Source organism: Emydura macquarii, unplaced genomic scaffold (genome assembly GCF_026122565.2).
Source record: "Emydura macquarii macquarii isolate MOO-44397 ecotype Brisbane River unplaced genomic scaffold, CSIRO-AGI_Emac_v2 contig_1230, whole genome shotgun sequence".
In the NCBI taxonomy this organism is placed as follows: Eukaryota; Metazoa; Chordata; order Testudines; family Chelidae; genus Emydura; species Emydura macquarii.
In genome coordinates this window covers 22,399,991-22,427,149 of record NW_027131367.1, presented here as the reverse complement: position 1 = coordinate 22,427,149, position 27,159 = coordinate 22,399,991, and the positions used below count along the sequence as shown (strand labels likewise).

At 51.5% G+C, this 27,159-nt stretch overlaps 1 protein-coding gene across 2 annotated transcripts in view; it reads left to right on the top strand.

Annotated features, from left to right (window-relative positions):
- Window positions 1–27,159, top strand: part of PIK3R5 (phosphoinositide-3-kinase regulatory subunit 5) — a 96,277-nt gene that overhangs the window by 51,454 nt on the left and 17,664 nt on the right. For both annotated transcript variants that reach the window (XM_067547764.1, XM_067547763.1), the window contains exons 3-10: window positions 5,876–5,976; window positions 10,958–11,026; window positions 11,700–11,838; window positions 19,351–19,420; window positions 21,748–21,922; window positions 22,578–22,731; window positions 23,898–23,981; window positions 26,041–26,788. In XM_067547764.1, the coding sequence (XP_067403865.1) occupies window positions 5,876–5,976; window positions 10,958–11,026; window positions 11,700–11,838; window positions 19,351–19,420; window positions 21,748–21,922; window positions 22,578–22,731; window positions 23,898–23,981; window positions 26,041–26,788 (1,540 nt within the window). The remainder of the gene's footprint in view (window positions 1–5,875; window positions 5,977–10,957; window positions 11,027–11,699; window positions 11,839–19,350; window positions 19,421–21,747; window positions 21,923–22,577; window positions 22,732–23,897; window positions 23,982–26,040; window positions 26,789–27,159) is intronic.

Here is a 27,159-nt window from a genome sequence, read left to right as displayed (position 1 = left end):
CCACTCTATTTTATGGTGTGGCATTTAAATATCACTTTGCCACATCATCACGAGGTTGGCTCTAGGTACTGGGAGACCCTGTGACCATAAGAATGGCCCATGTGATCTCAGGCCAGTTTTGCATCTGTGATACTTGCCTTAACTCCTCCTTTGCCCTTTCCTTCCTCATCTTCCCTGTTGGCCATTTTCTAAGAGCTTGTCCAATCCTCCCCCCCCCCCCCCTAAGGAATCCAGCCCCTTTGCCCTCATCTCATTCAGTCCAGAATAAAGCATCCAGACATCATTGTGATTTCCTTCTGCCTTGCTAGTGATGAGAGGAAGGAAACAGCATGGTTCTTGTTGGGCTATTTGTATTTGTGGCTGTGCTTGCACAGGAAATGAAGTTCTCCTCATCTGGCAATTAACCAAAGTGTATTTCAGTGCCCGCCGCTTTTGCAAATCCCACTTTGTTGCCGTGGGCTTTTCCCTTCTCCACCGCGAGGCAGATAGTCTGCAAGGCATCTGTTCCAAATAGCCCTGATTTGCCTTAGTGATGGGCAAACCTGCCTGTGCCCTTTTGCCCAAATCTCCAGCTGAAGGCAGTGGTAGTTTGTATCCAGATCATGACCAGTCCTTGTCCTGACCTCTCCCCTGGTCCCAACATCCTTCTTGCTTTGCCAAAATCAGCCACTTCCCAGGACTCTAGCCACCTCTGCTGCCTGGGACAGCTTCTTTCTTGAAAAATCTCATGTGTCTTGGGACTTTCCCAGGAAGGTACAGCAATCTAGGTTGACACTGACCTAGGGAAGCCCCACTGCCTGAAAGATTTGATTACAGCGACTTACCAAAGCCCAGCAAAGAGAGTAGTGAAGTTCAGGAAGTGTGTATGTCAGATCTGATTGGCTTCTGGGAGGAAAGTCAGTCAGAGGTACTGTTGAATGAAAAACTGAAATGCTGTTGAATTAACTATTGAGTTGCTGGCCATGCTTCCATAGTACACCACAGCTTATATCCTAACAATACGGCATGGAGAGCGCTAACATTGTAAGCAAAGCAGTCACAAGTCAGGGAATGCCAAAGGTAAGGTTACAAGTGCAGTTTTATTTATCTCCCTTAGGTCTTTAGCTGTGAAATCACATGCTGTTGTTTCTGCAGGCCCCTTGCCTGATTCAGGGCTTGGTGAATGAGGCAGCTGTTTTGTATGTATTTGCAAATCACCTCTTAGATTAGAAGAAGGAAGCTGCACACCCGAGTACAATCACTCTGTCAGCCTCAAGGCAGATACAAATGGACTAGAGCTGCTTGGAAAGTTTGGGTTTTGCAAAAATGCTTTTTCTTGACCAAGCCTTCCCCTGCTAAATCTTGGGCCTTAACTGTGTGATATCCTGCCCAGCCAAACGATGAAGTAACCTCCCTGAAATCCACAGCCTGGAGAGTCTTATCACTGTTATCACCCATGGAATTTGTGCCTACAAGCAGGACAAACCTGTCTGGCTCGTGCAGTTACTGACGTAAGCATAACCAGGGCACTGCGTATTATAATGCGGTTGTGCAGCCACATTCGTTAACGTATAATTACTGGCTATGCAGAGCAACTGGCTTCCAAAGTCCGCTTTATTATTATTTATTAAATGTGTTTAGCCACTATAGGCTGTGAAGAAAACCTTCAAAATGTGACGCAAGGGCAATGACATAGTGCTGCCTGTACGGACCTTCTGAAACAATAGAGCTAAGAGGTGGGAGTTGCCCCCGTAATCTCAGTTTAGGGGGTGTTCATTCTGAAGGCTGATGATATAGTTAATGTTGGCATTTCAAGTATTTCACTGCTGATCAGTTTATTGAAAAAGGTCAAGCTAATATTTTGCCTGTCAGTTGTTGGAAGTGGCGGCAGATCTTGCAGTGTGACGGCCGGTTGTCGGTCAGCTTTGTTGGGGGTGGGAAACCAGGAATTCAGACTCTCCCTCCTCCAAATTTGGAGTCACCTCTGCCCAGAAAGGGGAGAAGAGGAGATGCATCTCCCTCTCCAGTACCAAAAAACCTCCGCCCTCCCCCCGCACTGCCCAGCACCCTCTGTCCGCAAAGCAGCCCACTGTGTTCAGTGCCAAACGTCTGCAGCCGCTGACAATGTAGAGGCAATGTGCAACTGAACTTGAACTGCAAAAATAAATGAATATTGAGGGAGAAATGGGTAATGGGGACTTAGCAAAGCAGTAAGGAGGAGAGGGATTGGTGGAGCAAAGTGCGGGTAATTCAGGGGTTCCTGCCACATGGGTTCCTGCTGCAACCTGTAAACATAACGTGTTGCATTGGACTTTGCCTGTAACCTCACTGGCAGCAGGCTAGTCACAGTCCAGTTATACCCAGCATGCCAGTCTAAATCCTCCTTGCGCTGGCAGATGTCACGTAGGGCATAAACCGCCATCCCTGTCTATCCTGGACTGCTCTTTGCTTGTCCTCTGTGTTTTTCCTCTCTCTCTGACACAGAACTTCTCTCGGTTGGCCTGTGTTGCGTGTTCCCTGTCCAATGGCAGAGGCTCTGGCTTCATTCTTAACACCAGATATTTCCACCCTTTCTGGGTAACTTTAGAGATAAGGGGCTGTTGAACAATCTGGTGGATCTCGACATTGGTTATAAACTCATTCAGTTTAATACCTGGTATTTGTGTTTAATACCTAAGGCGTTTGCTTTCGAAGGCATTGAGGTGTCAGTACCTTTTGGAGGGTTTCTAGTTTGCACATCCATCTGTTAAGGTAGCAATAACATTTGAGTCAAAGATTTGTTGTTTCGTCTTTAAGTTGTAGATTTTCGATGACCAAATCTTGTTTACACTGGTGAATTGCCAGGTTGTGACATTATTTCCTCCTGGACGTACCCACTGGCTTGCACGTTATTGCCACAGTTCATGAGCTGAGTCACCTCTTGCATTCCTTTGCCTCCTAACGTAACACGCGAGGTGGGAGTAGCCGGGCTTTTCATTAGATTTGTGTTTTTATAACTGATTATTAAATCCGCCTTTCCTGCAGTGGTGGGCCGTCCATGCTTAATGTGTGTTGAGCTGTCATTTAGAAGGAGGTCGACAGCAAAACCTAAATTTCCTAAAGTAGTGTAGTTAAAGCGTATGAGGCTTGTATTGTATTCATCCGCATGTCTCATCGTGAAGTCGGGCAATGACAAAAAGGAGGGGTGAGAGAATGCATCCTTGTTTGACAGCTGTGTTTATGTCAAACCATATATTCAAGCCATGCCACAAGAAAGACGCGAGTTTCTAGTTTGGAACAAGAGACTATTGGAGCATTATGACTGCGCTTTTCAAATTCAAAATTAATAGGAACTGGACACCTTTAGGAAATCTCAGCCTCTGAGCCCTGTAACAACATGCAAAGGTTTTAGTTAGAATGAGGACTGTACAGGCTCCCTTGTTCTGAGCTCTTGCGGCATTCAGAATCCTACCTGCTGACGCTAGAGACCTTAATAAGTTTGACTGCGGTTTGCATTGTAAAGCCAGTGCAGCTATTGCGGAGGGAGCTGGAGTTTTGTTTGGTTTGCACATTATTTACACAATTACTCAGTTCCTATGGCAGCATCTTTCTTTCTAGGATTAAACGTGCACAGCTTAATCACAGTGATAATACACCACAGCTGGGCCAAGGTTCCTAGCAATGATGCATGAGATCGAAAGAACCAAACTTGACTCTCAGACTTGCAGGGTGAGCTGGCAGTTAGGGAAAAAATATCTTTTACTTGTCAGCTGATCACATTTGATCCAGAGCCACAGTGATCCAATAAATAAGGAGATTGGCCATACCCCTTTTCAGAATAACCTTGGAGCAAGACTGCATTATGAAATTGCACGAGTGTTTCTCAGTAGACCAGCTACACTGCCCAATGGTCCAGGTAGCACGCCCAACTGAATCTTAATGGTTGACGGCATGAGCAGGAGTAAAGGGGGACTGACAATTAAAGGGTTAATGCAGGGACTTCTGATATATGGTGTTTCCATTCCCAAGCAGCTTCGCTCTATGCGGCTGTGTAAATGGTCCTTGTAGGTCCCAGGGCAGGCATTCTGCAGACGTTCTCGTGCAGCGCTTTTGCTGCACCAGTCGCTTTCTTTGGAACCACACACATGCAAAACCAGCCGAGCCAACAAGTGAATCTCTTCTCCGGGGACCGCTCCGTCAGGAGTGCAGTGGGGGAGCAGGGGCTATCTTAGCACCGAGTGTTTCCTCCGCGACCGCCTGGGAAGAGTTGGGGGCCGAGGTGACCCCCTGATCGGTTGTTGAAACAGGAGGAGCTAGGAACAGGGAGGCGCCCTGCACCATTTCAGCGCTAGGACTGTGGACTAACAAAGGAAGCAAGTATCAGGAGATGTATTTTACCGGCAAGGACGTGCGCCATGGAGGGCAAGCAGGGGCATGGGCCTCCCAAATCGGTGGGGGCAGAGAACTCCTCTGGGGCCGGGGTGGGAGAATAACTCCTACACACGCGGGACTACAGGAGCAGAGCCAGCTCCACCGGCCGCCGGGGCACAGAAATTGCCTTTCCAAAAGCGGCCTAATTTTTATTCCTGTGCACACCCCTGTTTACTGGTGATGCAGTTTCAGTTGGTCTGGATGGAGGCTTCTTTACCCGCCCTCTGTGACCTTTCTCCTCTCTCTGTGTCTCATTAATCTTGCATCCTCACCTTCAGAAATCCTGTAATACCAGGGCAGAAGAAATAAGTTGTATCCAGACCTCTGTGAAGATGGTTAGCTGAGAGCTGGGACGTCTCTCTGAGCCTCTTAGCTACGGCTAGTGGCAGTATCAATGTACTGGAGGCATCCTCTGTCTGAGGGACTCTCTCCTCAGCTCGCTCTGCTGCTCTTTACTGTCTCTAACGTCTCTGGCCTCCTACACGAGCTGCACAGGTGGGAAGCTGTGGGGTGATAACAGCGTAAGGCTTGGAACTGAGGGTTATTAAATCCCTGGCTGATCCCAATAGGAGCTCTTTGCCTCATGACCTCCGTACCCAGACATGCCATCGCTGTCAGGCCAAGTTCAATCCTTCAAGGTGCTATGGGGCCAGAGCGTAGAGCATCTAAAAGAGCCTGAATCTCCGGGTGAGGACTGTAGGTCAGGGCTCGACAGACCCTGGGCGCCAGGTCGCCATGGAGCCTAGAAATTTAATTCTGGCGCCTAGTATTTCTCCGGGGGTAGCGGCTGCCACGCTCCGGCCAGGGCACCACTGCGTCCATGTGGCAGGACTGGGAGCGGGGAGTGCTGCAGCTGCCGTGCTCCAGCCAGGGCGCCCCGCCGGTGGGCCCACATTGTGGGAGAGGGGCAAGGCCAGGAAGGGGGAGCGCTGCGGCTGCCACGCTCCGGCCAGGGCACCCAGCCGCTGAGCCCACATTGTCTGGCTCCTTAATTTTTGGGCTGGCTCCTAGCTCCAAAGCAAATGTGTCGAGCCCTGCTGTAGGTGACACTGCCACTCCTCTGCCCCAGCGGACCTCTCTACCGCAAGGGTAAAGCTCATCTGTGCAGGAGATGGAGATTTCTCTGGGCCAGTCCCGGACCATGGAACAAACTCCTCCAGGCTCTAAGGACCATCGCAAACCTCCCAACCTTCTACCTCAAGTGCCTTGTGTGCGCTTCCCTGACCTGCCTTCTGGGACATAAACACAGAGCAGCATGGGCACTGAACACGAAGCCCAGACCCTGCCAGAATGATTGCCAGATAGTGTGGCAATGGGGGCGGGATAAGACCCTTGTAGAGTAGAATAGAATGAACGTGCTGGGTTCCTAGCTCTCACTGAAACAAAGCGCTAGCCCCATACGCCATGTGTTGTCGGTTCCTTCTGCACACTCCCACTGCCATCGCTGGAGTGTTTGAAATGTGGTTCTCCTTTCTCTCTCCGATAGCTGGGCTGTGTCTGAACTGCTGGAGCCTGCAGGAGCTGGTCAGCCGAGATGCAGGAAACTACCTCATCCTCCTGGAGAAAATCCTGCAGAAAACCAAAGAGGTAAGGCCCTGCCAGCGAGAACGAAGGCTGCCCCAGCAAGGAGGGTGCTTTGTGGTCACTGAGGTGGGGTCTGGCGGGGTCTGGCGCTGAAGTCTCTAAAGAAGTCCCTTGCCCTGTGTGTTTTATCATTTGGATGCACCTGTGAAGGATTTTAGACATGGATTATCTGAAATGCTAGGGTAACCCAGGCTTCCGGCTGTGCCCAGTCTGCAGAGGATCTGAGTCTGTTACAGCTGCCCCAGCAGCGCTGGCTCTGCAGCTCAAGACACCGCCGCTTGGGCTTTTCGCTCGGGAGGTCCCTTCGCTTTGGAACCTGATCCAAACCCCACTGACATCAGTGGAAAGGCTCCAGTTTGGTTTCAGTGGGTTTTGGGTGAGGCCCTTTTCTTATATCTTTATCAGTTGTCTTTCACAGTAACTCCTTGGAGCAGGAACTCTGTGCACACGTGTGTGCGTGTGTGCATGAACAGCACCTAGCAGAATGTCCCTGACTGGAGCCTTTGGGCACTATTGTGATACGGAGATAATCTCAGGGAGCACTGCAAGTCCTAATTTGAGGGCATTTGCTTCATTCCTGGTACCAGCTCCTTCCCTCCTACAGTCCTGCTGGTGCTAGGTTATTTCACAGAAATGAGAGGCAACTGTGTCAGTGAAACCCTTCCAGAACAGGCTGAGTGCACTCACCCTACTTGTTACACAAGAGGCTGGGCCCAGATCCTCCAAGGTATTCAGGTACCTAACTCCCATAGACGTTATGTGCTCAAATACCTCTGAGGATCTGGGCATTAGTGCCTGCAGCATAGTGCTTAGTGGGATAAAAGCAAAGGGTGTTAGAGCCACGTTCGCAGATCTCTCCCTTCCTTTAGTGGGAGCATGGTTCTGTAACAAGTTGGCAGCATGGCTTGAGACTGGAGCTGGGTGGTTGATATTACGCAAAAAAAAAACCCAACAATTCCCATGGTTCTGATAAATCCCTTTGAAGGCATTTGTGTCCCTCTTGTGGTCTCTCTCTCTCTGAATATTCTCCCAGACAGAGTTGCTGGAAGGAAAGTTCACAGAAAAGGTGAATTTTAAGAGAATGTTGGGAAATGATCACAGAGCATGAAGCTAGAATTCACATTCAGGAATTCAACAATCTGAAACCTGATTCCGAGAATTATGCACATGCAGTCAGGAAATGGAAACACACCAAGTGACTTGTGTCCAATCAGAATTAATCATCACAGCTTCAAATACCAAATAGTAGTAATGAGGCATTAGTAAAGAGTGCCTGAGGAATCTCCAGATAAAGGCAGAATAAAAACTTAACTATGATCTTGGTGGGTTTTTTGCCTTCCACTGCAGCATGTGCGTACAGGTCACTTTTGAGGATTATCTGTATATTTCTTACTTAACCATTTCCCTGCCGTTGCGGGGGCCTTCCGGCATGGTGCACCTCAGTTCCTTCTATTCTTTGGCTGTGGCACATAATAGTCTGGTCTTCTGTGAGCTGTAATACTTGGGTATAGTGTGCGAGTACAGGTGGTGGTGGTGGTTTGCAATATACAAGAGATCAGGGTAGATGATCTGGTTGTCCCTTCTGGCTTGAAACTCTGACTAGAGTAAGAATTGCTGACAGGAATTACTTGGCAAATAATTCAAATAACAATTCAAGATGCTGTTCACAGGCCGCCTGCAAATAGGAAGCTGCTATGTCAATTAAATACATTAATTCACCTGAGTGCAGAGATTTGCCCCATTTCTACCTGTGGACTGCACAGAGTGCACAATGCCAAATGTGCTGCCAGATTCTAAACAGCATCACGTTCCTTCAGCAAGGTCTGCCACAGTAGCATGGGCAGGGCTTCAGTGCATGGGAGGACTGGAATCTGTAGCTCAGCCTGACTCCTGTCGCAGAAGCCCTCGCAGCTAGATCTCTTGCTTTCCATGGAGGAAGCCTTTGAGAAGGAGGAAGTCCGAGCGTTAGGCCCAGTGAAAGAGCAGCTGGTGTCCGGCATGCAGGCTTGCTGGTCAGTTGGCCAGATTCTCTCTCTCAGCACCTGAGCCGCCCAGCTCTGTGCGATCACCCCCCCAAACATGACTCTGATTTACTGTGAGTTGGCTCCATTCCAGCTTGCCCCACTCCAGTCAGCTTGCAAAAGGGTCAGCCCCTGAGCCTGAGACAATTGGAATTTTGCAGTTTTTTGCTGGTATTGTAGTAACACGTGACTGAGCATCTGCACCTGGAGGCAGGCAGGCTGGCCTGAGGTCAGACCTCTGGAGAGCAGCTTCTGGCATGTGGGAACTGCAAAGAAAAGGGATGTGGCAGTGCACCGGGGAAGAGAGCAAGCCTGACCAGCTGCACTTTGAATAGCATCACAAGATACAAGGAGAGGTTTCCTACTTCCTGAAGTGCTGCTGTGTGCATGACCTCCAAGCCTACAATAGCGACTGCCCTCCTATGCACTTGGGGAGCAGCCTGGCTTCCAGGCTCATTCTCCATTGTGGGCTGCCCATTGTGCAGGGGGAAGCCGGGGAAGGGAGATTCCAGCCATAGGGTTCCCGGAGTCCTGGCCATGCACGTTTCTAGGGGCAGGGCTGCCGTTGGTTTGGTGCGCTACGATTTATGAGGCTTGGTTTCCTGAGACCCTCCCTTGTTGCAATCTTTCCTTTTTTTTGCCTGTCTAATTCAGAAGAAATTGATGGCTTCCTGCTATTTTAATGGAAGGTTTGCCTGGGCTATTCTGGGTTTGCTTTGTAACCAAAAATACATATGGAACTTAGGGACGTTTCTGAGCAAATGCCAGCAGCCGTAGTAAGCAGCAGGCTTCTCGGGTTTGCTGTGTCTAGCTAAGCATGGGAAAAGAAGGATCAGAGGTGCTGCTCTGTTAACCTTCAACAAGTCCATCTTCTGATGTGAGACCATCAGTTCTCCCAAGCTAAGCAGCAGCAGGACTTGGCCGGGAGACCTTAGCCTGGCAGGAGGTGGTGCTGGTGGCTGGAGTACAAACAGGCACGTAGTGTTGCCAACACTCACGATTTTATCATGAGTCTGGCAATATTTTATTTATTTATTTTTTTTAAAAGCCCCAGCTCCTAGGCCCGTGTGAGTAGATGAGAATCTCAGCTTCCTTTTTTGTAAAAGGGTTCTAGCCTTCCTAGTTACGGAGAAAAGCTCTAAAACATGACCCAAGTGTACCTACCCTAAAGACTCAAACCAGAAGAATTAAAATGAACCAAAAATGTCTGTCTTAAAAAAAAATTGTTTTTTTGAGGCATGATTCATGATTTTTAAATGGCTGGGTTTGGCAATATAGCAACTAATAAGTTGATTATTTTTTATTTTTACTCTTTCCCCCCCTTTTCTCCAATTGTTCATGAACAGATTGCACTATTCCTGTATGGGTTAAAATCGCTGGTGAGTTCCCTCAGTGAATAATTCTTAGTCTGCAGATTGTCCACAGTTAGTTTGTGGCGAATTTTCACAGTTTGCCTTGTGTTGCCTAGTGACATAAGTTGACTGGTGTTTCTGTTATCCGGTTGCATGACTTATATTCCATACACAGCACACATTGCAACAAGTGTGAATAAAGGGTAGTCACTCAGAAAATGTAAAGGGTCACAAACTTGGCTGAATCTAAATTCCCTTTTGAATTTGGACAGTTGCAAAAATATTTTCCATTATTCACTCTTGTGGTGCTCATTCCTCGAAGGGGAAATCTAGGATTGACTGGCACCAGCTAAGGCACGTTTTTAAACATGACTATCTTTGTCCATGCTGGGTGCTAAGTAGTGTTTAATTTAAAGATTGTAGTTAACACGTTTTCTAATGCTCCTCACTTTCCTGGTGTAGACAAAGTTGGATGTGCTGAAGCTAGTGGCCTGAGCTACACTTACAAATCTAGACTGACATAACTGCGTTGGTTAGGGGTGTGAAAAATCCACGCTCCTGACCGACATAGGTACACCAACCTAATCCCCAGTGTAGAGGTGGTGTAGTTAAGCCAACCTACGGCCAGGTCTACATGACAGACCTATATCAGTATAACTACGTTGCTCGGGGTGTGGGAAAATCCACATCCCTGAGTGATGTAGTTATACTGATGTAACCCCTGGGTAGACAGCGCCATGTCCATGGGAGAGCTTCTCCTGTCGACCTTGCTACTGCCTCTCGGGGAGGTGGATTAACTATGCCAACAGGAGGATCTCTTGCCAGCATAGTAGCATCTTCACGAACACACTTCAGGTGTAGCGCTGTACATGCAGACAAACCTTCAGTCCCCAGGTATTCAGCGCTAGGTCGATGGAAGAATTCTTCCACTGACCTAGCTCCCACCTCTTGTGGAGGTGGATTAATGAAAGGGTGGGAGAGCCCCTCCTGTTGGGCTAGAGAATATCTGCACTGAAGCGCGACCGAGGTGCAGCTGTGCCGCTGTAGCATTTTAAATGTAGACAAGCCCGAAGTAAGCTGCATTCTGCCACCCTAGAATTTGCCCTATAGTTTCAACTAGATACAGAATTTTTCTTCGTTCCTTGGCCAAAACAGCTCTGACTGTTGCTGTGCAGTCAGACATCAGCTGAGTTCTGGCACTGGCGGGTAGAGTAATCTCTGTACATGGTGTTTGTAAAACACTGAAGGAGGAGAGGTGCTGTATAAATATAAGTAGTTACCTGGAGAAAACCGCCGCGTGGATGGGTTTAATCATGTCCATCTCACAGTACAGTAGCAGATGAACTAGATGGGCACTTACCACTACAATCAAGGTTTTCTGGGTGATGGGCAGATTGCTCATTGACCTATGGGTAGAGTATCTGCTCTAGAGATATAGCTAAAGGCCTGTTGAAATCAACGGGAGTCTTAGCGTTGACATCATTGGGATAGGACCCTATATGAGCAATTCTTGTTATGGGCTGGTTTCATGCCAGCTTCCTTCCATCTCCTTTGGTGTATCTCTGTAAGCTGTAGCATAACTGATCCTCTTCTCATGTGTGTTTCCTGCAGGTCCAAGAGACATGCAACTATGACCTTCTCACTCCATTGGCTCTGCTCTTCTATTCTGCAGTTGTGTGTGTAAGTCCTAAAGTTTTTAACCTATTGTAACTTCAGCTTCGGGGCTGGGCTGAGAATAGGAGCTCTGTCCTAGCTGAAAGCAATATAATGTCATTGTATGAGACATAAGAACTGCCATACTGGGTCCATCTAATCCAGTATCCTGTCTCTGACATTGGCCAGTACCAGAGGTTCGGGGGAGGTCAGTTCTGGATAGATCCACTCCAGCTTCCCCTGCCAGCTTCTGGCAGTCAGGGGTTTAGGGTTGCCCTGAGCATGGGGTTGCATCCCTGGCCATCTTGGCTAATAGCCATTGATAGGCCTATCCTCCAGGAATGTATCTAGTTCTTTTTTGAACCTAATTATACTTTTGGGATATCCTCACCTAAAGTCCGGTGCTCTTCCCATCTCAAAAACCATCTAGCAGAGGTGGAAAGGGATCAGAAACAAGCAACCTCCCAGCGCCAGCCCACAGACCTGCTCTCCCATGATGTTAATGGCCTCTGAGGCTTCCTCCTCTTTTACTTGGCCTATCCATAGCTCAGTGTGGGAGCCTAGTTGGGGACCCGGGAGGATCTGGATCTGTCTCAGTGGTGTTGGGGTGCAAGGCTGAAGGGGAAGTACAGACCTCCATGACTGCGTCCGTGACCCACCTTGAATTGTAATCCTCACGCTACTTCTATTTCCCCTGTAGACGCCTCACTTCCCACCAGACTGTGATCTGCTTCTGAAGGCCGTTAGCACCTACCACAGCTTCCTCACCTGGCCTGTGCCCTACTGCAACATCTACCGGGAGTTGTTGACCTTCATCACCGATGAACTCAAGGCCCCAGGTAGGAATCCAAACAGTCCATGGTTTTATAGATCCTCTGTTCCTTAGTGTTTGTGGTGTTGGGTGCAGCTAACTTCGCCTCAAGTATTTTTACTGTTCTTCATGCCAAACCAGAAGTGCTCACACAGTGGCCTTGTATACACAGTGTTCTCTCTGAAATTCTCCCAGGGTTGCTCTCATGCACACACATTGTGTTTAAACAAATCATGCAAAGCTCACAAACAGCTGCCATGCAGCAAACTGTGGGTCCATTTGCTACCCTCTGCTCTGTGTGTCCTGCACAATTGTAAATGGGCTTTTGTCATCTGGGAGGAGAGGGCTGAGACCGCTGAACTCATTTCACTGGTGCCCTAACACACATTGGAAGCAAACTCCTTCAGAGGTGAAAAGCTGAATTGACTGAGTTCGGTTTCTAGGGGCATGTGTTTAGCATTAATGCTGTCATGTAGAGGAGCCGCATCACACAGCACTGGGTGCGTCTCCCCAGACATGCTGATCTTCTTGGATCAACGAAGCGGATGAGCTTTTCCTCTGCAGCCTCTTTGTTCTGGGGGTAACTTTTGCATGGCAAACCAGCTTTGGCTGCCCCCTGCTACTATTCCAGTGAGCCCTGAACTTTGCTTGGAGAAGGAAAGTGACTCAGCAGCACAATTTGGTTAAATAACAGTGAATCCATTCATTCATATCAAGGTGGTTTTAGTCTTTGAGTGTGCTGCTTTGTAAAAAATTTTCATACAGTACGCTGGAACTCCCAGCCACTTCTTTGTGGCCGAGATGGTGTCTCTGTGTAAGTGGACTTTGGGCTCCGCTACCGCTGAGACCTGCGGCGTGTGATAGTATCTGTCTTTATGCAGTATAATCTTCTCAGTTAGGCGCTGCTGGTGGATGGCCTATTGATTCCAATTCAGCAGCTATTCCAATTAAAAGAAGAGGTCATTTAAAAAGAGTCGTAGGATTAGGGTGGGATGCAGAGAATCGTTTTCATTCAGTACTGTAATAGAACAGATTGTAGAATTTCACTCCCATTTACCATCTGCTTAATCAAAGCGTCACCCCTTGGCACCGTTCGAGTGCTGATGCCGGATTAGATGAGCTCCAAGCAGGGTTAGGGGACATGCTGTTGAAAACCTGCATTGGCAACTCAATGGTCCCCGTCTACACTAAGGCTTTGGCTACGTCTACACTGCAGCTTATGTCAGCATAATTTATGTCACTCGGGGGTGAATAAACCACCCCTCCGAGTGACATAAGTGCCCCTGACATCTGTGCCTGTGTGGACAGCGCTATGCTGGTAGGAGAGCTTCTCTCGCCGACAGCGCTTCTGCCACTTGCGGAGGCAGGTTTATCATGCCGATGGGGGAGATTCTCCCATGCTTCTTAATGATGTTACCCAGGGATCCACGTTCTGCTGGTGACCGTGAATGGCAACAGCTGAGGCTAATTATCAGCAGATTATCGGTACCAGCAAAGATTCCTCAGCCAGTGCCAAGGGTTAAGTGGTGATTAGCCAGGTGTGAAGTGGGAGCAAAATTTCAGAGGCACCAGAAGTGGGATTGGATAAAAGATGCTTTTGAGGGAAGCAAAAGGATAAAAAAATCCTCAAACTGCTGTCATGTGAGTCAAAGGCAGGAGGAGCCAGTTACCCTTGTCTGCAAATAGCCCTCGAGTAGTTGGGAAGCCCCAGGAGGCCACGCTACCCCCATCTAAACACATCCCAGCACATAGCTACCTTGCCTTGAGTTGGGCCCCCAGGTGTTTGGGGGGTTGTGGGTACAAGGTTAAGAATCGTGCATTGATTGTGTTAAATGAGGTGGCAAATGAGTCCCAGCCAGCAAGGGGGTCTGGCTGAGATACCTTCCACCTGTTGGTGCTATCGGGCCCTTCCAAGCAGTGTTCACCGTGAAGCAGCCCAGTGGCTACACTTGGCCCTGGGCTATGCTACAGAGTTAGGGCTGGGCTATGCTACAGGGTTTTGTTGACCACAGTCAGCGTTTGGCGACAAATCGGTGGTGGTGCGCACACTGCAATGCTCCCCCAGCAACACAACTCCCCTGCTTTGGTGACACAATAAAACCACCTCGGCAAGAGGCGTGGAGCTTCTTGCGGCAAAGTTAGAGCGACAAAGTGTCAGTGTAGACGCTGTGCGCTGTAACTGGGCTCCAGGCGCTATCCCACAATGCCCAGTCTGACCGCTCTGCTCACTGGTTTGAACTCTGCTGCATTGCCCTGCACACCAGCTACACAGGCATGTGCCCCTCCCCGTTCAAAGCCCCAGGAAGTTTTGAAATTGCTCCGCGTGGAGACGGGGCTCACACAGCCACTGCCCAGCTGAGCGTGCCGGCTCCCGGCAGCAAACGGGCTCCTGCCTGGCCTGCAGGGGGGTGGATCATTCTCCTGGGTGTGCGGGGAGCCGAGGCTGTGGGAGAGCTCGGAGGGAATCAATCCTGCTCTCCCCTGGCAGGCCTGCAGGCAGCGCCGGCTGCTGCTGGGGGCGGAGGGGGAGAGACTCCTGATGTGCTGTGCGGAGCTGGGGAGGGAGGTGGGGGCTGATGTTGGGGTGTCCCCTCCCCCCGCCGGTGTACAGGTCTCCCCTGAGCTGGGGTGGGGGGACAGGCGGACACCAGCTGTCTGTGCACCAGCCTCTGCCTCAGGATTGGTGGCTTCTGGCTGCTGTCTGAACTGAAAGAGACAGCGTGCACGCACGCACGCACGCACGCATGCACGCACGCACACACACACACACCTCACTGCCTGTCACACACTCTCACCTGCCCCCTCCCCCCACGTCTATGGGCTTCTTGTGGGTGTGTTCAGCACGGCCAGTGTGGCTGGCAGGGCCGTTGGAACGTGGCTCTCAGCCTAGTCGATGCCCATGGACTGGTGGGACTCGGAAACCTGCATCCTGGGACACTGCGCCTGCCCCACGAGGCACTGCAAACCCTTCCCAACGCACCCTGCCTGCAGCTGTGCAGTGGGATAGCTACCACAGTGCACTGCGCCCTGTGTCGCTCAAGAGCTGGTGGTGTGACTGCACACCACTGACACGAGGAGCGTAGGGAGGACGTGCGGCAGCGGTTTAATGACAGCGGTGGCTGCACGCTGGCATGACTTGTGTCGCCAAAACTCTGCAGTGTGGACAAGGGCTTAGGTTGACAAAAGGCAAATTACATCGACCTAACTCAGTCAGCCTCTACACTAGACCGGTGCTCCCACCAAGATAGGTCGCCCGTTACGCCGCCCTAAGAACTCCCCCTCTGCGAGATGTGGTGGCTGTAAGTCGACTTAACTTAGGTCAACCTAATTTTGTAATGCAGACATGCCCTGAGCGGGATAAGGCTGCAGGGTCTGTTTACCTTCAATGGGCAACCAGCTCCAGTGCGTTCAGCCTTTCTTGGATACCACGGCATTAGTAACCGTGGCCTAGCATCCCACACCTCTCCAAGGGGTCCCCAGCCCTCCCCTCCCATCCGGCTGGGCCTGCTCTTTGGAATGGCAAGCCCACACAGAGCCAGGCTGTGATTCTGCAAACCAGGGACGGTTCAGGACCAGTTCCATTTTATTCAGCCCCCTAAAGTTAGGGCAAGCAAGTGGAAAATTGCCATGGATTTGGCCAGAGAGAGACGGGTCCTTGGGGATCTGATCCTAATGTGAAGGTTCCCAAAGAAAGCTGTGTGGGTCCGGCATTCTCATCTTGGCCCCTCTGCCATGCACATCTGGGTGGCCCTGGCGTTTCCCACACTGCCTGGAATAAGAACCAAAGCTGACAGGGCAGGCTGCGCTGGCCAGGGACCTGCTGGTCCCCATAACGAGCACTGCTCCCCTGCAAGCAAGTGGCTGAGGGCTCCAGAGGAAACGGAAGCAGAAGGGATAAAAGGGAAAAAGCATGAGCCAAAGAGTGAGAGCTGGGAGACGACCCCACCATGGCGAGGAGAGTCGTCTGTGGCTCAGTGCAGGCTTTTGGCCAGTTCCCCTTTGCTGCAGCGTGATGCTCAGCTGCACGGGAGCCGTGATGGGATGCATTCGGGATGCTAAACTGTGGCCTGGCAGGAACCTGCAGTATTCTCCAGGGGCAGTGTGCTTTGGGAATGCCTCACACTGACTGACAGCCAGCCTGGGCTCCATGCTCCTGGCGGGAGGCCGTGCGTTCTGGCTCCGTTGAACAGCAGCACAAGCCTCGTTATCCTGTAGCGAAAGCGGCGGTGCTGGGACGAAGGTTATGCGGATTTCACAGGGCTGCCTCTGCGTGGGGAGCAAAGACGGGCAGCAAGGCAGGACTTAGCAACAATAGCCCTCTTCTCCTTGCAGCCCCCAGGTCTGCTCTAAGATGTCCGTTTGACACGCCCTTCCCACCAGTCACCCATACCGAGTGGTGTGTGCAGTATCCAAAGGGTTAATGTTTCCCCCTCTGAACCATGCAGAGCCCACCAGGACACTGGGTTTGCTATGAGGACAAATCTAATTTCTTTCAATCGGGGGGCCTCTGCCGACAGGAGCAGGGGCCGTGCCACCAGAGAGAACCAGTCTGCAGTGTGAGCTTCAGGCTGGGACATTCCCGTACGATTGGGCTCCAGACCTGACCCCTGGGCTGGGAGAGGAGATGTTGGGGTAGTTTGTGTCCTACCGCTATGGTAGCTCCACGCACTCACGCAGCTCTGGTACTGCAGTGGAAAATGGAGCAGGAGAAGGAGGCTGGAAATCCATCCCAGGTTTGGTCCCAGTCCCGACAGAAGCCTTCCTCCTGAGCCAGGTTTGGATGCACTTTGTGCCCTTCTAGCTGGGCTGCGGCTTTGTGCTGACCCCAGGAAAGGCATTGTGTCTGCACACCAGATGGGAACCGCGCAGTATTTGTAGCGTGGATGGGCCCTAGAAGTACCATGTGGCTGGCCTGGTGGTGATGTAGAGGGTGCTGTCTCTGAACTTCTCGGGAATCTCCCAGCCTCATCTCTGTGGTCAGTGACACCAGTTCAGGAAGCCGGTTTGAAACACAACAGCAAACCCTGGGAAATGCCCAGGTGACGTCACTGCGTCCTGCTCTCATCGGTCCAGGACTGCTGCCCAAGAATAACTTGGCTGGCTGCTTGGAGCCAAACGGCTGTTTACACCCTGCGAGGAGGCATGTCCTGGAAACAGACGAAGCCCGGGGCAGTGCCCAAGTGCTGCACTCGTGAGCTGGGAGCACCGCCTTCGGGGGCAGAGCCTCGCTCTCTCTCCATGGCACCTCTGATCTTTGCCCTTCCCACTTTCAACTAGCACCAGTGACAGTGGTGGCTTTGTGGAGATGACACTTGTCCACTGGGAATCCAACCAAGGCCTTACGCACTCAGTCTGCTTACCGGGCGCTGCTGGAGCAGTTTGTGGTGTAGGGTCACCAGAAAATACCCAAGTGCTTCAGCTCTCCTGAGAACCTTACAAGGAAGGTTCAAACCAAGAGGTACAGAGCTGCTGTCGATATTTGCCGAGAACTCCACGAGGCTCGGTACTGTCTGCGAGCCAGGGTCGGCCCGGATTGCTCTGCAGAACACGATCGCTGAATGAAACGGCGAACAAAACATCGGCTTGGAATGGATCACACAAGCCACCCTGGGAAGCGGCACAAGAGGGCACTTGTCAACCAGGGGATGCTGCTGCAGGGGCTTTCCAATGTGCACGTCTGGGAGCGACTTGGTGTCCTGACTGAAAGACATTTGGTAGGTCTCAGCCCACTTCCCTGCAGCTACAAATCCGGATCGACAACGCTGTCGCCACGCTTGGTGCTCATTGGCCGCCTTGATGAGAAGCTCCTCGTGGGTGGCTGGTCATGAGTGTCCTGCATCGACTGAACGCCTTCTGGTGCTTCTGGTTCAGGGGTGAGGCTGCTGGGGGTGGGGCGTGAGGGAAGCTTGCATGGCTGCTGCCTGCACTGCGACTTGTTCTACGGACGAATAAAAAGCCTGTGCCCAGGGCTGAGAATGCAGGTTGTTAGCTACTGACATAGCGCGTGCACACAACTTGCGATGACTTTAAAAGTCATGATGGGGAAGGGAAGGTATGGGGCACAGTCTCTACACCCACCCTCAGCACCTGGGATTCCTGGTTCCTAAAGCATGTTCCAGACACTGAATGAGTTAACTAATATATAAGTCACAGAAATAGGCCTTGGGGATGGCCTGGAGAGGCGAGTGGAAGCTGGAGGTGGTTGCTGATTGCAGTTCAATAGGGCAAGTCTTAGTGACCTAGGAAAACTTCCCCTGTGACTGTTCCCCTGGAGTTGCCTTACTGGAATGGACATCCTGCCCGCACCAGTGACCCATGTCAAACCCTTCAGAGACAGACCTGCACCCTGGTAGAAAGCCACTTATCTTGTCCTGGTTCCCCGTTGCTGACCTGACTCTTCTCTGCCAGTCTAGAGACTGTTCTTGACACTGATGTGCAGCGATGCTCAGCACTGCTGGGCCACCACCGTGGGCTCCCTGCGGACTGGTGCAGACTATGGTGTAGCCCATGCTGAGGGTGAGATTGGTGAACAGCATTGTCATGTGATCCCAGTGGCCTCGGTGGCTACCCAGCTGAGGCCACACGTCTTATGCCTAAGCTATGGCTCACCTTCCTGGTCCCCGTCTGCTCAGCTGAAGGAGATCCTGGGACGCTGGAAATGAAGACTGGACAGCACAGTAGAAAACCTACCGCAGGGCGGGGCACGGTCTGGCAGGGCAGAGGGATGGGTTTTCTCTGCTGTGTGTTTCTTTTACTCTCTTTCTCCCCCGCCTCAGCCCTCCATGACGTTCTCTGGCTTTCTCTTGTTAGCTGAACATAATTTAGACTGGCCTTCACGTCTCCTTGGAGGTGCTGCGGCTTCAGAGCCCCCTCCTCCCTGCATCCTCGTCTTTTTCCCACACCCCCTTGCGCTCTGCTCCTGTGATTTCTCCCTCGTATTTGTCACCTCAATCTCTCTTGTCTCATGCTCACCTCACACCCAGACCATCCCTCTGATTGCCGGACGCCTCATGCGTCTCCTCCCTGCTTTACATGCGCCCTCCAACCTTACATCCGACGTCTCCCTGCCCGCTCCAGACTTGCAGTTGATCTTGTCTCCATCTCCTTTGGTTCCTGTCCCATCACTCCAGCCTCAGGCCCACATTCATCCTTGCCTGGTCCTGGCCGCCCCTCTGTTCCCTCTCCAGAGCTCGTGCATACGTGAAGTAGGGCCGGTAACTCACCACCACCATGATCTCTCCTATCATTTCACCCTACCCTGTGTTCCCACCCACCCAGGGTATGATCAGTTCCACCTGCAGAGCTGGGTGAGCCTCTGAATACATGTTCCCTCAAGGCCTTGTTTAGGCTAGGCCTGAAGATGTGACGTTCGTGTGTGGTGGCTGATACGTTTTAAAAGACCAGGCTCCCTCCTGGTCAGTTCAGCGCATGTTAAAAAAACACGGCCTGTACAGGCTTGATGCCAGTAATTTACTGGCTTCTCGCTCCCGTGTGGTCCAAGTTGCTGCTGTTTGTGAATTGCTCCTCTCTTTCCCCGCAGGGATTTCGTACCAAAGGCTGGTGAGAGCGGAGCAGGGACTGTCCGTGAAGAGCTGCCAGAGCTCCACCATGTGAGTGCTGCTGGGGGGATAAGAGGGGTTTGACGGGGCATTTTAGTGTGGTCTAGCTGCAGGTGGCCCTGGAGCCAACCCTGCTCAATGGGCAGAGGCAGAGCTGGGCAAGTGGCTCCTAGAACGTTACCCTAGATGTAGCCGTGGCTGTGTACGGGCTCAGGGGGAGAAGGGGCAGCTGAGAACAGCACTGGATGAATGGTCACGGCATTTGGATAGAGTGGAAATCCCAGCATTCCCATCGTGACCATTCTGGGTCTATGTAAGTATGTTTGCTATCACCCCATGTACCTCCTGGCGGTGGTGGGAAATGCATGGCCTTGGCGAGAAGAGGGTAAGGAAAAGCGGGGGCTGATCTGCAGCTGTTGCCCAGAGAATGACTGGTCTGATCGCCACATGTGCTGGAGAGCAGAGACCATCCGAGGTGACCTGTGTGTTAGCCATGCGGAGGAGAGGTCGGAGGGAGGGGAACAGCTTTGCCCTGTTCTGGGCAGGAAGCTCGACAGGGTTCATGCTTGATCAATAAAAGCGCATTCTCTTGACAAATAAACAAGCTAGCACGTAGACACGAGTGACTGAGACAGGGAAGGAAGGGGGTCCTTATCTGGGCCTTCGATCCCTTCCTGCCCACGCTATCGCCCTCATCTGTAAACATGAAAGTCTGAGCACAGAGTTGATCTCTCCCTAGCCTGCTATTAGCAACGGCTGCCGTCATGTGCCCAGACTGTGAACAGTTTTTATTTCGGGCTTATTGACACACATGTTGCACTGCTTTAAATATGCTGGTCTGGTTACAATGGTACAATACCACGCCACCCAGGGAGGATAAAAATAAAGGTGTTTTATACCAGGCTACCTATTCCTGCATGGCACAGGGACTGTTATACTGGTATTAGGCACGTTAATATTGGCAGAACCACATCCATACTAGGAGCTGTACCAGTATAACTGAATTGGTTAAAAAAAAAAAAAAAAATCACCCCCCCTCCCTCATCCAACATAGTTACAGCAGCACAAAATGTGTGTGTGGACCCGGCCTGTGCCCATTGCCTGAGCCTTAGCGTATTGAGGCCCTAGGCCCGCAAACCACTGCAGCGTGTGCTCAGCATTAAGTAAGTCCTGTTGATTCCAGTGGGACTGGTCACCTGCTTAAAGTTGAACACCTGCTCAAGTGCTTTGCTGGACCAGGGCGTTTGCAATTAACATGCAATTAGAGGATGCTCTTCGCCCAGGAAGGAGCATTGCCTTGGGTAAGCAGCGCCTCCTCGGTCCCCCACTGCTCTGCCTCAGGCTGTGCTTTGTGTCCTGAAGGTTAACAAGCTCTGCCTCTGATGGAGTAGCAGGGAGCCCAAGTCTAGGTTCAGGGGCCTTCCTCTGAGACCACCCCCCCCCCCCCCCCCAGATGTTTCGATCTGAGTTTGAGCATGTAGGCTGATCTCTGCAGCAGCAACTACACATTGGGAGAGATGGGTCTTGCCTGGCCTAACCCTATCATGCCTAAAAGATCAACATGGATATTTTCGATCACACCTGGAAGCTACCAGGGATCTGATGCATCTGCCAACACCCTGTGGGCCTGATAGCCAACCCCATTAACACCCTGTGGGCCTGATAGCCAACCCCATTAACCAAGATGCTGTCCCAAGGGCAAGTTTTGTTTTCCTTGTCTTACTCCATCGGCCTTCCGGCCTTCCCCGATGGTGTGTGATCCATCTGATTTAGACTGCAGGCAGTTTGGGGCTGGGCCGCTGTGTCTGTCTGATGAGAGGGCCATAGCGCCGGGTGCAGTCACAGAATTCCAGGTGTGGGCCGATGCCAACGTAAACTTCCTGCTCTCTGCCCAGTCTGCACGTTGGTAGAACAGCCTGCGGCCTGGCGCAACTGGCAGCTTGTGCTGATGGGAAGCCCAGGGAACCTGCCCATCCCTCCCCTGCTGTCTGCCAAGCACTAACAGAACAAAACTGGTCTGTCCGTGCCATTGCTGATAGCCCATAAGTGTGCGGAGGGGGAGAGAGCTCACCGGTGCTGTGTGTCTACGCTAAACACGGATAATGAGGTGAAGAGCTTCTCCCAGGCTCCGTGTTCCTGCAATGTGGAAAGATCTCGCCATCTGGTGGGAGTCTGATGAATCGTTTGGAATTGATCGAATGCCACCCAAAGCGCCCAAGTTCCTCTGCTCCCCCGATCTTGCTAGCAGCACAACTATTCTTTCTTCTGTCCATTCCCATGTCAGGGCCCAGTTGGCAAGGTTCTGTTTAATTAACCCGGGCTCTGCAGTGAGTTGGTTTTCTCTAGGCTCACTAACCACCATCCTGTGTTGCCCTTAGCACGGTTCTGCTGCTCAACCCCTCTGAGGTTCAGAGCGAATACCTTTCTGTCGCCAAGAAGCTGAGCAGCACGGAGCACACACCGCACAGCACCTTCGTCATACTAATTGGACACATCTACCAGGCCGCTTTTGGGACCAAGTGTGATCTGGGCAGCTTACAGCGCGTCCTGAAGGTAGAGTGAGCCCTGCATGCCGCATGGACACCTTTAAAGAACAGCACAGCAATTCTGCCCTGGAGCACAGGGTGATTTTGCTGTGTGCTGTTAAGCAGCGGTCTCCTCCATCCCAGAGATGGCTGCGTTTCCATGCCGGGGGGAAATGACCCTTGTGTAATTCACGGATCAGTTTGGCTGCACAGCTTTTCTGGGGGTGGCGGGTGCTGCATGGATGTAAATTGTCTCGTGTGTTGCAAGGGGGAGGTCAGATCTCGCAGCAGATCAGTTAAGAAGGTAGAAAAGCATCCTTTCCCATTCTTTTACAGTGCAGCGATGGGAAGCCGGTTGAAATGTTGTCCAAAATTTCCCCCCCCTCCAAATAACAGGGTTTCAACAATGGTTTCTCATTGCTATCATACATTTTTGTTTAATGACATTTAGAATGAACATTTAAAAATACTTAGTTTGAATTTCTTCCCCCATCCATCAAAAAATTGGAAATTTTTTAATGAAATTAAAACATTTTTTACCCAAAACCTGTCATGAGGATCGGGGGAAGAAGGGGGATCCACCTAGCTCTGACTAGGAGTCTTTCTTGAAGAAATGGGTTAAGCTTTGTGGAGAGAGACTCATGTGTAGACAAGCTGTCTCTGAACCTCTGTTCTCTCTTTAGTCCAAGACCTTAGAAGAGCTCTCAGAGATCCATGCTAGCACCACAGACGCTCAGGAGATGGCAGCTGTTAACAGCGACCTTGCTGCAGCCCGGGAACAGCTGCAGTCCATGCTGCAGGACATTGGGAAGGCGGCAGGCTTCCCTAGAATCACAGGTGGGAGAGCGAGCGGGGTTGTTCTAATCTATCCGATGTTCCACTCTTCTTTCTCTACCTTGGCCTTTGCATAGAAGTTAGCTGCTCTATTTTGAGAGCTTGGGAGTGAATGCTACGAAGTATAAAATCCTTGATGGGGCTAAGTTTCAAAAGTAGAACAACAAAACTGTTCTGGCTCACTCCGTCACGATGAGCCAGTCTTTTCTTTTCTTTTCTTGTTACTTTTTCTGCTCCAGAATCTCAGCTTGTATTTAAAAAAAAAAGTCTCTAGTCATTAGGGGTTAGGAAGAAACAATTCAAAACACAAACTGACTGGGACACTGTCGTCTGCCTGAGTCTGCAGACGCCTGAAAGTATAGCTCTGTGAGCTGTGAACGGCCCCATTCATCTCAGTGTGTCAACACCAATGCCTAGCAGTGATCGCTTTAAATGGGCTTTTGAACTGCTGCCGAAAGCATGCACACCAGCAGAACGGCTGCCTGTATGGAGAAGGGCTGCGTGAGCGGCTGTGAGCGACGGCTCGTTGTGGTGTCATGACTGAGTGTAGCAGGGGTTGTGGGCAGAGTTTGGGAGTATCATTACATCTGTATCCCAGTCTGATCTCTGGACCCAGCAAGCCAGAGGGGAGGACTGGAGACCAGCTGAGCTTGGCAGAGGCTGTTTTGTTTAACGTGTGCACCATCTATGGTGAGAAAATTCTAAGGCTGCTGTCCTACATGGGTGGAGCTTGGTTTGTGGGAGGAGCTAGGGAGAATTCACTACTTCCTCCCCTCCCCACTTTCATCCCTGGCTGTTAGGGTGAATCACCAGTGGCATCACTTGGTGGAGAGGAGTGGGAGGAGTCATGAGTGGAAGAGGGGCCTTGATGCTGGACTTTTCACTTCGGTCTCAGCTTGCCTGGGCAAACTTAAACTGGCCATGAATAAATTGAGGCTGGAAATGAAAGAAGGTTTGAACCGTCAGAGCAGAGAGGTTCTGCAATGGCCCTTCCAATAGGTGGTGTGGGGGCAAACAACCGAAATGGTTTGAAGAAGGAGTTTGATAAATTCATGAATGGGATCATGAGATGGGGCGGCCTGTGGTAGCAGGGGCCTGGACTCAGTGACACAGATGGTGCCTTTCTGCCCTACACTCCTAACTTGCCATTTGCTCTTTTCTCTTCTCAGGGGCGGCCCCGTCGTGTAAACTCCACACGTTCCCCATTCCTGTTGCTCGATGCTACACGTACAGCTGGGACAAGGATAATTTCGGTAAGGCAAATCACTCACAGCTGATGGCCAGTGTGGCTGAGGGAGAACGCCGCTGGCCCCATGGCACAGGCATTGTAGGGAGTTTGACTTCCTCCGAAGCGGCTAGTGGTGGAGGCAGATTCTCAGACCAGGGAGGCTTTCAAGCCCCGCTCTTGCAAACACGTATGTGCTTCATTTGCAATGCGTTGAAGTCAACGGTACTACTTGCAGGATTCAAGTTGGGCACGTATGTAGGTGTTTGCAGGACTGGGGCCTTGCTCTGCGCTGGTCAGGCACCTTCTTGTGTTCCTAGGACGTAGCTAATGTCAAGAGAAACAGTGAAAACGTACATTGCTGGAACCTACCCTGTACTTGGATGGGAAGCGCCCTGGGGCTTTCTGTTCTGTGTGCACAGCGCTCAGCGCAGTGGGGACTGGCCCATGGCTGGGATTCCCAGGTACTATCGCAAGGCAGATCATTAATAATAATGCAACTGTAACAGGGCAGTGCGCCCCCTTAAGGGACAGGGAGCCTGAGGCCAGCCAGCCCTGGCTGATTATCAGACCCAGCTGCGGAGGGGTCAGAGAAAGGCTGAAAAGACTTAGTTGAGGAGGGGCTGCAGGAAGGAAGCTGGTTCCTGGCAAGCCACGGAGCAGTGGGGAGAGACACAAGGGGAAAGGCCCCTGGGTCCCTGCAGCCTGCTTTGGTCTGGGAAATAACTCTGTTACTTGGCCAGTTTTGTGTTCCAATTGATAAACCAGGCCCTGCGGCAGGGGTCTGAAAGAGACGTGAGGCACAGCATCAGCCTTTCCCGGGCTGGGCAGACAGGCCAGCTGTCCTACAGCAACCTTGCCACGTTTTACTGGCCCACTCGTCAGGGGCAAGTTGAACTTCCTTTGCGGAGGGCTACACCGGCGCTGGAGGTGCGAGTCACAGCCTGAGGAAATGTCCCCACGCTAGGTGCTAAACACAGACATGCCGCCGCAGCCGGAGTGGTGGGAGGGCTGGCCGTCCTGAGTCCATGCCTCTGGGTTCGGGTGGCTACCTACTCGGGGTGGCTAGTCCCTCCCACTGCCGTGGTGAAGCTCTGTTTTTAGCACGCTAGCTTGATGAAAGCTAGCATGAGTCCGTCTCCCCGAGCTGGGAATTACACCTCCCGCTCCCATGTCGGCGTACCTTTCGGGCAGTAAAATACTAGGGTCTTTCCATTCGAGTCAGGTGAGTGAGGTTTTCTGGTGCCTGAGCTGTAACTTCCCTCCCCCCAGTGGCAATTGTGCAAGCAAAGCAGCTACTTCTCTTTTTCTCACAGCCGCTGTATTTGCACTGTGCACTTGCAGACTCTGCACTCATTACCAGCAGGCCCCAACGAGATGCATCAGTTCTGTCAGTCTGGAAAACTTGGCCCAAATGTCCTCTGAGCGTGTCTGTTTCATTCTTCGCACTGAGTACATTTGCGTCAGGGAGCCAGTCGCCATTAGGTGCCCTTATCGCTTTCCTCCCTGGCTGCCGTGTGAAAGTTGTTGTCTTGGTTAGTGTTAAAATACATTTTTAATGAGGTGTGGGAAGCATCAGTAGAAGAACTAGTTGAAAATCCAATTTGAAAGGAAGTGAAACAAATGTTCGTTCACTTTGGTTCTTGAACCCAAATGAAACAAAACCGTCCATTGGAAAGGAAACAGATTTTTGTTTCAAACTTTTTTCATACAAATTTCATTGAAATCTAACAGTTTTCATGAAAGTGCTTTTAGATTTTGACAAAACGGGGGGGGTTTTTTGTTTTTGTTTTTTACCAAAAACATTTTGTTGGTCAAGAAATGTTGACGACCTCCTATTAAGACGACTTCTGGGCGCAAGTGCATTTGGTGTTAGAACGTGGGATGGCCTCAGAAGGGAAGTGATGGAAGTTCCAGCACTGGGATCGTATGAGGCTGGACAAAGTACTGAGAACATGCCGTAGAGGATAGCCCTGCACTGGCCCCGGGGTGGATGAGCTGGGAGGCCCGATATACCCCTCTCATCTTTCGTGGTGTGTTGTTTCGGATTCTGCGCTGGCTCTGATTCTTCCTCTGGTGCCTTTCAGACATCTTCAGAGACATACTCGACAAGGAGTGCGATGTCCTCAAACCGGTGCTCTTGGAGGATGAGGAGGAAGAGGAGGAGACGGAAACTGATAGCTGTTCTCCAGAAAGAGACTCGCTCCTTTCCTCCATCTCAGCGGTTTCCAAGGACTCCGTGTACTCAGCGTTCTCGGAGGAGGCGTCAAAGCATTCCCAGCTGTCTCTCTTCTCCACCGCTTCCAAGGGCTCCATCACGGAGCTGTCGGTGGTCTCCAGAAGGTCCTTGAAGTTCTTTGTCTCCAGCCTCAAGGACTGCATGGACAGCGGCTATGCGGAAGACAGTGACGAGAGCTCTCTCGATCTGGTAGGGAGGCCGGACCTGAAGGAGGAGAAGACGCTCCACAAACAGAAGCAGAGATTGGCCAGCAAAATCCGCAAACTGTTCAAGAGCAAAAGCCAGCTGGTCTTGCGGAGAGACATAAGGGACTACCCCGACACGGGCTCGCTCTCCCTGCCTCTGCGCAGGGCCGAGAGCCTGTGCAATCCGGAGGCCAAGCAGCACATCCCAGCACGCTCCCGGAGGGCTCACTCCCTGCCTCAGCACGTGCTGAGCCAGCGGCTCCCTCAGCGCCACCCAGTGCAGAACGTCTGCGTCCAGCGCAGGCCCTTCCTGAGCTACAACGAGGACACCACGGTCTCCACGCTGCGGGTCGTGGTCTTCGGGTCAGACCGCATCTCCGGGAAAGTGGCCCGGGCGTACAGGAACCTCAGGTGAGTGGGACAGAGCCAGAGGATCCCGACCCCCTTTCCCAGCCCACCCACCAAATGCCACCGTCTGGTGCCCAAGGACCAGAGCTGTCAATCGCATCAGGGGATGTAGCTCTATTGAAGACCATGAAAGGTGGGCCCCAGATGCTCTGCTGCCTCCTTGGTGAGGCTGGCTGGGCCCCAAGGCAGCTGTGCTGTGAGGCGATGATGGGAAATTGGGGTCCCTCTGTTAGCCTCCAGGACTGTGACACGGTGACGTTCCTTCCACCCCACTCTGCTGCCCCTGGCGGTGCACGTCGCCGTGTGGCAGTGCCTCCCGCCAAGGTGCTGTGCGAAGATATGACAGAAGGATGGTCCCTGCCCCGGGGAGCTTA